The 13,398-nt window shown below is 29.5% G+C and overlaps 1 protein-coding gene across 3 annotated transcripts; it reads left to right on the forward strand.

Annotated features, from left to right (window-relative positions):
• Positions 1-361: 361 nt before the first annotated feature.
• trbd (ubiquitin thioesterase trabid) lies at positions 362-7,628 on the forward strand. Of its 3 annotated transcripts, none has more exons than XM_011632662.2 (8): positions 362-503; positions 1,609-2,617; positions 2,872-3,153; positions 3,259-3,460; positions 3,660-3,937; positions 4,423-4,652; positions 5,017-5,446; positions 5,620-7,628. In XM_011632662.2, exons 2-8 carry the CDS (start codon positions 1,905-1,907, stop codon positions 5,696-5,698), a joined length of 2,214 nt encoding a protein of 737 aa, XP_011630964.1. In that variant the 5' UTR covers positions 362-503; positions 1,609-1,904; the 3' UTR covers positions 5,699-7,628. The 3 variants fall into 3 exon arrangements, with proteins under 3 accessions (XP_011630964.1, XP_011630962.1, XP_088930234.1); XM_011632660.2 differs by having other exon boundaries at positions 385-526; XM_089074108.1 differs by lacking the exon at positions 362-503 and adding an exon at positions 619-1,020.
• The last annotated feature ends 5,770 nt before the right edge of the window (positions 7,629-13,398 follow it).

Here is a 13,398-nt window from a genome sequence, read left to right on the forward strand (position 1 = left end):
GCGGTGACCAGCGGTGACAGCGACTCGCGCTTCTCGTGTCTTCTACCATCGTGCTTCATCGAGACGAGAGAAAGAGAGAGGAAGTACAAAGCGAGAGCGAGAGAGGGACTTCGCGCCGTTGTCTTTCTCCTCGATATACATACGTTCCGTGCTCCGATTCTCCGTCGTCATTACCATCATCATCGGATAATTCCGAAGGAAGGAAGGAAAGAAGGAAAAGAGAAAGGGAGGGAGAGAGAGAGAGAGAGAGAGAGAGCGTCGCGTTCGCGAGATTGATCGTGCGCGTACGTGTGCGTGCGAGTGAGAACTTATAACCTGCCTACCTGTTCCCGCGAACGCGCGAGCGGTACGCTCTGAAAGCCGCATGCTCGTTGGTGCATGAATAGTACATGAGTCTACTGGACGGTGCCGATCTGAGGAATCTCTCATGGAGGATAGTCGAGTGTGACGCTAGTTGGCGACGTGCGGGACTCCACAAGGTGGCTCGTGGGATAACATCCAAGGTTACCAATTCAACCGTCTAGAGGTAGTCGCGCGTCTCTCTCGATCGTTTTCGAAAAAGTAATACAAGTCTCGCGATTTCGAAAATTTTCCGTTTGTTCTCTCACGTTTGTGTCGCGGCCTCCCTCCCCCCCTCCCTCCCCTCGAAGTAGAAGAATAGGCGCTTCTCTCGGCGCTTCCGTAGGTAGGTAGGTTAGGTCTATTCGGGGACGCGAAGAAGGGATACGAGAGATCGGTCACGCGGTTCCGCGTGTTCCCCAATTTCGAGAAGTGCGGCCAAAAAGAGCGAGCGACGCTCGAACGTTCCAATTTTGAATATTCAAAGCGCCTATTAACATTCTGTTTTCGAAGTCGTGAATGAAGCTACATTATGCTCGATGTAGAAGAGTGACACGCGCGCGAAAAGTGCGGCTAAAGAAAGTAGACTCGCAGTTACATTGCATTTGAATACTCAAGTATTCCAAATGTCCTCTTTTTCATGTTATACTTTGATTATTTTTGACCTTTCTCTACTTATGTGTATGTATGAGCGTGATTCTTATATTTGAGCTAGTATTTAATCAGCTCTCATATTTAAGATTGTTTTAAATACATATAAATAGGTATAAGCCAATCAGAAGACTATATTTGCATCTTAAAACATTTTATTTAAGATTGTTGTGAAATAAGGACGGACGGATGAATATCAGCTTTAGATCTGTTTTTTCGGTTTAAGTGCGACTAAAGTTAAATATAAGCTAAAAAGAGAAGAAAGAAGAAACAAAATGCAACAAAATGTGACTAAAATTAATGCAATCTGTCAGTCAATATTTTTTTCTTCATTTTATTTCTTCTTTCTCTTTGTAATAGTATTTTTCAAAATATTAATTGAATCAACTTGAAATTTATTCTAATTGCATTTTTTTATATTCTCTTATCGTTTTTCTTTTTATAATTTTATACACTTTTTATATCTTTAATTTTTCTTTCTATATTCTTTCTATAGATAATTGTTTTCATTCTATGTGTTAGAAATGTGAGAAACTAACATATATATGTATATGTATTTCATACTACATACATTTTATAATATATATTTTATATAAATGTTACTTATTTTTCTTTCAGATTCTTCCATCAATGTTTACATTAGCAGATCTCTAGCGACTTTGTTTCATCACAATTAGGCATAATGCTGATCACGTAACATAAACTGGGCAAGAAAACAAATTTAGATACAAATCTCTCAATAGATCATGCACTGCGCGGCATAGAAAATTCAATTAGGATATTTAGAATATTTAATGTTTAATATATATCTCGGCGTCATCTTTCAACTGAATATTTTCTTCCGTATCAAAAAGTATTGCATCTCTTGCAACGAGATCAAAACCTCAATCGATTAATTCCTCCATCCGTTGAAGATGACCAGCAGACTCGAAGAAACAGAACAGAAATGGACTTGCGAGTATTGCACTTATGAGAACTGGCCTTCGTCTTTAAAATGCACCATGTGCAGAGGTGCCAAGCCTCTTCTGGGCGAAGATATCTATCGTCTTCGAGATCCCAGTCCTCAAAGAGGTTCCTCCAATGTCGCTTCCGGTCCCGTGTCCCAGATAAGTCCTGATAACTTTACCTCGCAAAATTACAGTCAAAACCTGCCTTCGGCGGGAAAGTGGGCCTGCAGTATGTGCACTTATCTCAACTATCAGAATACGACGCGATGTGTACAATGCAGCAATCGGAAACCGGTCAATCAATCTGTCAATTCGTTAGCATCGAATCTACACGAACATTTAGCACCGCTGCGACTCGCCGATGGACCTCTAAACTCAGGATCGAATTCCCAATTGAATCCCTCGCCGATTAATCTCCATCCGGAAAGATTGTACAATATGCATCCGGAAAAATGGTCTTGTCACGTGTGTACTTATGAAAATTGGCCCAAGGCAACTAAATGCGTTATGTGTGGTCATCCGAAGGAGAAAGACAAAAGGGATAAGGGAACGCAAGGAAATGTAGGAGTAATTTTACCGAGTCCTGAGAGGGAACATAGTCAACGGGGCTTACCATCGCCACCACATGCACCCTATATTCATCAGACGCAAAGGGAGGATAATTTAGCAATAGGAAGGAGGTGACTATTAAATTATATTTTATATCTTTTAAATATGAAATGAAAATATAAATGTGATAATGTTAACTAATATTTACGTAATAAAAAATATATAATGTTTAGAGATTGTGTACTCAAATATTTAGAGAAAATATTTAATTTTAACGATTTTAAATTAATTACACAATGTTTGACTATATTTCCAATAAATATTTTTTGTTAATATGTTGTAACGCATATTTGTAAATATTTATTTTTAATATTAATTTTTACAGAGGTCCACATAGGTATGCAGAGAGTAGGAACGATAGTTTGTCAACTCCTCAATCTCCGAATAACTGTGATTATGAGCGTCGATTGAAGCAGTTAAGACGCCATACCGATTGGTGTTGGCTAAATGCTTGTCTTGGTATTGTCGAAGGTGACAACACTCCTGTTGAAGCTTATCTGGCAAGCGGCGGTGATCCCGCCCGCCAATTGACGCATTCTGAGGTTTTACTCCTCAATAGAAGTAGCGCGTTTGACGTTGGGCATACCTTGGTGCATTTGGCTATTAGGTAAATATGAATAATTTAAATAAATACTTTAATAAAAATGATATTAGATAAAATAAAATTTTTAACATTCATAAATTAAGACTTTTAATTTCCGGATTGTCGCAGATTTCAAAGAGAAGATATTTTAGCAACATTACTATCACAAATTGAAGGTTCAGGGTCGGGGGTGAAAAGGGTACCGAGCTACGTTGCACCGGATCTTGCAGTACAGATTCGTCGACATGTTACCAACAGCATACGTTTACGCAAAGGCTCATTTCCTTGTTATTTCGTCACCGACATGGCCACCTTCGCATTGCCAGCCGAGGTTATTGTGACATATATTATGATTTACTATAAATTAAATAAAAAGTAAAACCTTTAATCTATTAACAACTAATATTTTAGGTAATAAATAATTCTCTAAAAAATGTTTAACTTTTATTTAGAATATATTTTTATAATTTAGTCAAAAGATTGTGGTATAAGTTGTATTTTTATATTTGAAATTTGATGTAAAATTTCAGGTTGAAGATCTGCCGAGCATTGTACAAGAGCAAATGCTAGAGGAATTGTTAGATAAGGAAGCTCAACAGCAATTGGAGGGCGGTGGTGGTGAACCGCCAGCTCTAAATTGGTCCTTAGAAATTACTGAACGGTTAGGTAGTCGTTTGCATGCGCTCTGGAACCGATCGGCCGGAGATTGTCTTTTGGACTCTGCTATGCAAGCCACTTGGGGTGTTTTTGATAGAGATAATGCTCTGAGGAGGGCGCTTGCCGATACTCTACAACAAGCTGGACAATTGTAAGATATGCTATTAAATAAATAAATATATGACAGTTTTATATTTTAATATAGATTATCAAGTTTGATTAATATGTTAAATTTAATATGTTAAAACTTTATATATGTATATATCTATATAACTTTATATTATAACTTTAAATAATAATGAATAATGATTAATAATACAGTTCAACATAAAATGATTTTTTTTGAACACTAAAAACGAGACGAGTCATTTTCCGTAGTTTTTAGATGCTGCATCCGAATCTGATTGTAAAATTGCTTTATTTATTACGTCACAATTTTGGGATTTTGCAGTTAAAGTTGCAAAAAAGTATTTTTATGAGTGCTTTTCTTTTCATATTAAAAGAAATGAAAGAATATTAAGTTAATGAAGATTATTATTTTTTTTTAATTATTTGATCAGACTGAACTTCAAGTGTTATATATAAAATATTATATTTTTTTATATTTATTTTATATTTATTATTATATTTTTTCAGCTTTTATCCTCGTTGGAGAGAATACGAAGCCTCACAAGCATCTAGGATGTTAGATTTCACTTTAGAAGAGACACAGTGGCAAGAAGACTGGGAAAGCTTGCTAGCAACGGCTGCTCAACCCGGAAGCGCATTAGAACAATTGCATGTGTTTGCCCTTGCCCATATTTTAAGACGACCCATTATAGTCTATGGAGTTAAATATGTTAAAAGTTTTCGCGGTGAAGACATAGGTAAATAAAAAAATACTTTATTTTTAATCGTTCATTAATTATTAATTATTTTTTATGCTTAAACTTAAGAATAATTTTATAGTTGTTTATTAACTTATTTTTTAAAAGTCTACATCTGTCAAATTTTCAATTTTTTTTTATCGAATATGTGAAATTGTAATTTTAATTTTTTATTTAATATTTAATACAATTATTTTCTTAAATTATACTACAAAATATTTATTATAATATTTGTTTCTTGCTTTTTTGAAGTTTTAAAGATTCTTTTAAAGTTTTTTTTTTTTTATGATTTTAAATGGAATTTTTTTCAAATCTTAACAATTTTTAGGATTATATCGTATAATTTTTTTTTTCATTTTCGCAGGTTATGCAAGATTTGAGGGCGTGTATCTACCATTATTATGGGAACCCTCATTTTGCATCCGTTCGCCAATTGCTTTGGGATATACTCGCGGTCATTTTACGGCGTTGGTTCCTATTGAGCCCTACGCATCGTCCAGAATACCGCCTCTCGCGTCCCATGGAGTAGTGAGTGGTAACAATAGTCCACTCGAACAGCTACAGATCCAGATGCAGACAACTTTTATGCCACTAATGGATCGCGAACATAAGCTCCTGCCTATACATTTTCTCACAGCGGATGAAATTGGTCGCGAAGAATCTATCTACAAAGAGTGGTTGGATGTATGCAGAACTGAGGGTGGGATTCTTGTAGCGCAGCAAAAACTTCATAAGAGACCATTACTTGTTGCGCAAATGTTGGAAGAATGGTTAAATCATTATCGTAGATTAGCGTGAGTAATTTGTAATTTTCTTATTAATTTGTTAAAGAGTCATATCTGTAATATTAAATAATTCATATAAAAGAATAATTTTAATATAAAAAAATATAAAATGATTAATATTACAATATGGGTCATAATGAATAATAATATTTCATTATAATTTTTTTTCTTGAACATTGCAGTCAAACCAACGAAGCGCCCTTCTCGAGACCACCCACATTACAGGACTATAGCAGCGATGGCGATACCGAAGATGAGTAAAATAGTACTTTTAAGAGAAATGTTGCGACTGACATGAGAGACATCTCCGTTCTCGCAAATTTATTCTCGACCGGAAATATAAAATGGTTAGTATTATTAAACGAAAATTATATATGAGATGCCGTACTTTCATAAGTAACTCGATACAGAACTACTACGTCCACTACACTGGCAATGTACCGCTTAAAAAATTGGAAATGCTATCACATCACTATAAATTACCGTGCGAGCACAAAAATTGTAAAGTTTGAATTAGGATGTGAACTATCTCTCAAACTTAATTATTATATATGATTAATAGTAAAAGAGCAATTGATTAATTATTATATTTTTGCCGTTATTGTGAAACATTTTTTATAATTAAATTATTATAAATTGTTTGTCACAAATTTTTAGTTATGATACAGTAAAACAGTGCCAGTTGAAAAAAAATTTGCTATAAAAATTATCTTTATTAAAGATTGTTTAGTTGTTTATGCAATTTAAGCGCAACAATTTTTTTATTGTGGTGGAACATAGATAGAAAATAAAAGTTTAATTTTTGGAGGAAAAAAGGATTGTTGACTATATCACATACAAGTATGAAGAGATGTTTAAACAAAAAGTATAAATTATACAATTCATTGCCAGTGACGATGAGCGAAAGTGGGAAATATTGTCGTTTGTTACACATTGTCGAATCGTTTTGCATAATAATAGAAATTTAATTGTTAGGCTATTGAAAATAACATTTTTTCACAAATAGTTTGTAAAAATATATAGTCTCGGACGAGGAAAAGAATTTGAAACTTCCTCTTTCGCAAAATATTGCGGGATTTTGCAAAATATTTGCGAAAATTTCGAATAAATTTTTAACCGTTCGTTTGTCATGTTCCATTATAAAGACGAACGGAATGTGTAATTTAATGGCAGACTTTTTGTCGATTTCTTTCTCTAAAAAAGGAAGATTTTTATATATGTGATATCAATACTATTTTTGAGATATATTTAAAAATTAATTTTGTGTGTGTGTGTGTGTGTGTGTGTGTGTGTGTGTGTGTGTGTGTGTGTGTGTGTGTGTGTGTGTGTGTGTGTGTGTGTGTGTGTGTGTGTGTGTGTGTGTGTGTGTGTGTGTGTGTGGTATCATATATATGTATATATATATACATATATATATATATATATATATATATATATATAAATTATTAAAATTTTTTATTTTTAATTTAAAATTATTAATTATTAAATAAATGATTGATTCAACTAAGAATAAAATTTTTGTAAATTAATACTAGATATAGCAAAATTTTTTTCTTAGATTTAATTTGTCTTCAATAAATTCGAGTATAAATTTATCATTCAATTTAATATATTTTATATTAAATAAAAATATTAAATTTCAATACCGTAACTTTTTCTTAACTACAAAAATCTGCCATTAAACGTGGACATGGAATATCTTGTATAATAATACGAATTCCGATATATCCGAGATATATATATATATATATCTTGGATATATATCCGAGATGCGACCTTTAAAAATAATCTAGAAAATTAACAAATTCCGTGTATAATTGTCTTTAAGTCGTTTCACTTGTTATAACTTAAAGCTGCATTAAACAGTTTCAAGCAGCCGAACACAAACGAACAACGATCTGTCCCTTTTTAATGATCGAAATCGCGCGGATTTAAAGCGTTTATCTCCTGATGTGTTAATAGGAAAAAAATATAATTAATGGACTTGTGAAAAACTGTGCATTGTGCTGTGTAAAGAAAAAAAATGTGGTTTTATTTTTATGCGAAGAATCTAATATATCATTATTTATGATGACAATATATTAAATTCTTTGTGTAAGTGTGGTTCACAATTGTGTTAAATATTAGATAACACTATACGAACTTTTATAAGAAGCGATGAAAAAGAAATTAAAGAGATGAGTAGTACGTACATTTAAGCGTTAGGAATTATTATTGAATACCTAATACACACTTGCACTCATTCACTCACACAACGCATTCTAGCGAATGAACAAGCGATTGTAACAAATCTTTAATCAAAAAAGTACAAAAAATCGCTAGACATATTTCTTCTTCGTTTTTTCGACGTAATAATGATTTGTTTCTTACTACTTAATTCCAATAACAATAATAACAACAACAACGTAGTGTCTAGTCCTTTTCCATATAGCACCACATCGCGTTTTTCTTTTTCTTTAAGAAATTCATCAGAAATTAATTATCACGTCATCGGAAACCATGTAATAAAAATTAGCAAAAAAGGTTTGAAAGAAAGAATCGAAACCAGATTGAGAAACCGGTGTAATTTATTGAATATCGGATTTATCAATTTTTGAGATAAATCTTGGAATTAAAGTAAAAAAACTTTAGATATAAAATATAAAATGTAAAATATTGAACATACACGACACATATGATGAGATCGAAAAAGGTTGTATTATTAATTTTGATTTTTTTATATATTTATTATATATATTTATGTGTGTATGTGTGTATATATATATATATATGCGCGCGCGCGCGCGCGCACACACGCACGCACGCACGCACGCACACACACACACACACACACACACACACACACACACACACACACACACACACACACACACACACACACATTTTTATGTGAAGTGTCATCCCTTTTTCCAATTATATCATCACTTAATTCCTTCATCTCCTATATATTGTACATTAAAAATTAAGAGAAAAGGAAAATGATTTTAAACAAATCACGAAGGAATTCGCAATTTGTGAAGACCAAATCCGAAATATAGCGCAGAATATTGAAACATAAAATTGTATATAGATCTGTATGAATTTTTCAGGAACATTTCATGGTTTTATTTTAAATCGTGTTAAAAAAATGTATATTATTACAATATCAAAAATAAAGCCAAAAAATGTTTCTGTAAATAACTTATTGCTTCAACATTCTGTGTTATGTTCAAATCTAGGCTTATTTTGCTTAGTTATTAATCTATGAATCATTGTTTTGAATTTAGTTTTTAATTGATTTATAAAAAATCAAAGGAGTCATTTTATTCTTATTTAAATTACAAAGTTATTTAACTAAATTAATTTATATTATATTAATTCTTTATTCATAAATGAATAATAAACTTTATGTAAATAAATTTATTATTTTGCTATTCCAGAAATAACTTTTTTATGAAGGTTATTTTTAATTTTCGATTTAATTCATTGAAATTATATCGGTTTCTAGATCCTTAATTATCGAAGATAACAGGTGTAAATTAATTCCGCAGTATCCTGTCTGCGAAGGTGACAGAAGCGAGCCTTATCATTATAATTGTTAAATAATATGTATCGATGATCTTTATTGTTATAATCATTATTGCGATTATCGATATGGTAAAAGTATCAGCCGTGATTTTTACGATCCATTTTAAATATAAAATTATATTTTTAGAATGAGGATTTTGCAAATTATCTTAAGTTATTCTTACTGTAAATTTTTTTAAACAAAAAGGTGATAATGTGAGCTTCTGCGTAACAAAAAAAAATGGAAGAAGCTTTCTCCTCATTAATTTTCGGTATTAATTGTTATTAATAAAAACCTGCTGTTTTTAATATGTCATTGATGAACGTAGCAATTATCTTGAATTGATTTATAATTATTTAATAATTGAAGACTTATTTTAATTATTTAAATTAAATTTTATGATAAATTATATTAATAATTAATATCGAAAATTATTTCTGAGATTAATTCTCAGATTAATTCTTTATAAACACAATAAGTCTTTTCGGCAAAATAGGAAAAATATGTTAAAAGAATTAAATAATGATGTTCGATGAAGGTGTGTTTTCTTTTTAAACAAGTATAGTCTTTTCGATTTCTTATTGCCAGAATTTACTTCGGCAGGTGATAAAATATAGAGGGTTTTAAAAATTTATTCTCTAATCGGAAAACAGAATAGAAAAGTCTATAAATCTGTAAAAATCTATAAATCTATAATTAATAAATCTATAAATCTATAAAAGTTTTTAAATATATAAATATTTATATAGAGATATATATATATATATATAAATGAAATATAGATATTATATAATATATCGCGCGATGTACAATAATTCGAAATAACGATTTATTATTATTATTATTATTATTATTATTATTATTATTATTATTACAATTATTACAATTATTATTATTATGACAATGATTATTATAAATACTATATTAAGAAAGCATCGAGATGTGAATCAATAAATACTGAATTACTTTATGCCATTTTTATTGTTATTAAAAAATCTTCAGTTTATCAAATGAAGACTAGTTTTGAGTAATGATTAATGCTTTAATTGAGTACTTATTCTTTTGAAATAATTTAAATGAAATGAGAATGAAAAATTTAAGTGTTTTAGATAATTTAAAATATTTTTTCAATATTTTCTAATACAGATACTATTGATTTCATATTTACAAAATAATTACAAAAAATGTATTTTTTCATATTATTTAAATCACTATATCACTTTTCAATTAAATTTAGATTAAGCAAATTTCTTTTTTTGAAAAATATATATTTTCTCCTTTTCTAAAAGAAAATGAGAATTTATCGTGCTATAATTATAAAAACTTTTTAATTAAGTTACAATTGTTCTAATCTTGTTAATATCAGAATAATTTCATATTTAATTATCTAATTAATAAAATAACGAGTAAAAAAAGAGTATTTCCAATTTTATTTAATTCTAAAAATAAAATATTAGCTGTAAAAATTCATTCCTTATGAAGTTCTTTCTTAAGTATGCCTTAAACATAAAATTAACTTTATTTTATATATTTTGTTATTTGGAACTTAATTTTCAAATTAAGTTAATATGTTTAAACATAATAAATAAAAAATTTATTATACGACGATAGCTGTAAATCTTCATCAAGAAATTTGCAAACTCAGCTAAGATTCAAGGATGAAGGTACGGTAGGTCCAAGGTATTAAAAAAAAAGAAAGTCCTAATCATTATTATTCAATATTATCATTAAAATTGTTTAACTATTATAGTGGAAAATTAGTTTATATTTTTATATTTTTAATTATCAATTAATATTTCTTTTGAAAATTTCTAAACATAAAATTATCTATCTTCTATATTTCTGTGCAAACAAAGTTGTGTGAATCTGAGATAGCTCTTGTAACAATACTCTTTCTGCAATATGAGATAGCGAAGTCATTCGTCTGTAACAGCATCAGTCTGACTATGTCTAGTTTCAGATTGCATAAACAGTAATATCAGTCGAATGAATGTGTTGTTTGTGAATAATTTATTGTGTACAATTTATTTTATCAAGGTTCTATGATAACTAAGGGAATAATCTAATTTACTGTGTGACAAATAACTTTGTGTATGTATATGACGAAAAATTTTTATGTTCGAGTGAAAGTGTGTGGGAATTCAAAGAAGATATTGCAAACAGTAAAAAGAAATAGTATTAAAAGATGAACATAGAAAAAGAAAGAGCTTTGTGAGCTTCGTCTCCTCCTCGTAGGCGCTTTTGAATTTTAGTTTTATGTTAACTTCTCTAAAAGTACACATTTTTCGATTATAATCATCTTTTAAAAATATTTAATAAAATTAATTAAGAAGTATAATTACAAATCGTACCGTCTTAGTATTATGTTAATAACATCTCTAAAGTATACATTTTTCAATTATAATCAACTCGGAAGATAACAGGAGATAAGAATGAAATTAATCCTTACACAGCAGTTAATTTTTATTCAAGATTGAGAAATACTTGCTTCGAATGCTAGCTTCTATGAAATGAATTTCTGATATTTAAAATAATCTTTCATAAAAGCTTTAAAAATATTCAATACAATTAATTAAGAATTATAATTACAAATCGTGCCGTCATATCACAAAAATACTGTTTAAGAAAAGCAGAACAAATGAAAGATGAGATAAAGTGTCATTCATTCTTTATAGCAGAAAGTGTTTAATTGACTTTAATATTAATTTCTGGGTTGAAGCTAAGATATTAACAGTGAATTGCTTAATCGGTCATTTAGATGGGACTTAACTGCCGGTTCAAGGAAAGCTCGAAAATGGAATATTCGTCGTAAATGGACGATCTGAGTATTCATTCCTTGGGTCATCGTCAATAAATCCAGTCACATAGTTATGTAATATGTAAGAACCTGCAAGAGAACAAGTAGAATCTCCTTTTCGAAACCTTTCTTGGTATCCTTGTCAGAGAGACAGCCTGGAAAAATGAGATTTTCCCTGAAATCTGCGTCTTACGCACTGTTTAGATATATAAAATATTTTTATGTTTTTATTTATGAATTACACACACACACACACACACACACACACACACACACACAAAAGTTATATATATATATTAAATATATATATATATATATATATTTAATAATCAATTTATATGTGTAAAATTTAATTATTATATATATAACTAAATTTTAATACAATAATATTAAAATAACAATTATGTTCTTTTCTTTTTCATCACCGAGAGAATAATTTGGAAAAATACGTAGGATTATCGGAAAATCTACACTCATTGCATCATAATAAATATCGCCATCAAAATTTTTATATTATAAACTATAATAATTAATATAGAAGTATATAAAATAATACAAAATAAAATAAAGAGACTGAAATATAAATAATAATTTATTATCAATAATAAAAAACATAAACGTAAAAATTGTTTCTATTACTCAGCGCGATACGCTATCGCGTTTCTTGATAACAAAGCTTCATAATAATTCCAGTTAAATTTTACTTACCACAATGAATTTTAATGTATTATTAATTTTTATATGGCTTGATGTTTTAAGAAAACTGAGAGCAATGGATACATTGTTAAGATTTATGCAGAAGATGAAGAATATGTGGCGACAGGTTGTACACGAATCAATATCCGATCCGCGAAACGACCTAGATAAGAGTGTAATTTTTTCACAGCTATAGAAAGAATGCGGCAACTTTATGATTTTGAAATTTTACTAACAGCTTTTAAAATTCATAGAACGAAAACATTAGAAAATTCAAACATTTTAAAGTGACAATTATAATAAAAATAGAAATTATTTTGTGATTAAATAATTAAATATATATTAAGCAAAATTTTATAAATAAATGACTGTAAAGTGTATCTTTAAAATAGATTTTTACTTTTTTACGCTATTTTTAACAATTTCAATAGCATTATAACATCCGTATCATTCATCATCCAATTTATTAAATTATTTGCACTTGACACAATCTACAAATAATTTGTAACTCTTCAGCGATATTGCACTATTATTTATTTGTACAATACTTTGTTTGACACAAAATCGTGTGTTGATTGTTTAATGAATAGAATATTCTTGCGAATGAATAATCGATTGAAACCTCGTTAATTGCAGGTTTTTGTATTATTACACTGCAGTTGTATTGACAAACAATACTATTTATGTAGCTATGATCGAGCGTTTTTATTTTATTTTGATCCTCATTTTCTTATTCTGATTTTTTTTAACTTTTCCCCTTTTCCATAGAAAACTAATTTTTCGCACGAAAATTTATTTTTCACGTACATATTTATAAAATTTCATTTCGTATGTATTTAAATTCGAAGATTTGAAGATTTTATATCACATAAATTTGTATTGTTGTTTATATTGCAATTTGTTTATTTTTTTTTTTTAGTC

The sequence above is a fragment of the Pogonomyrmex barbatus genome, unplaced genomic scaffold (assembly GCF_055798465.1).
Source record: "Pogonomyrmex barbatus isolate J1 unplaced genomic scaffold, ASM5579846v1 scaffold16, whole genome shotgun sequence".
Taxonomy (NCBI): domain Eukaryota; kingdom Metazoa; phylum Arthropoda; class Insecta; order Hymenoptera; family Formicidae; genus Pogonomyrmex; species Pogonomyrmex barbatus.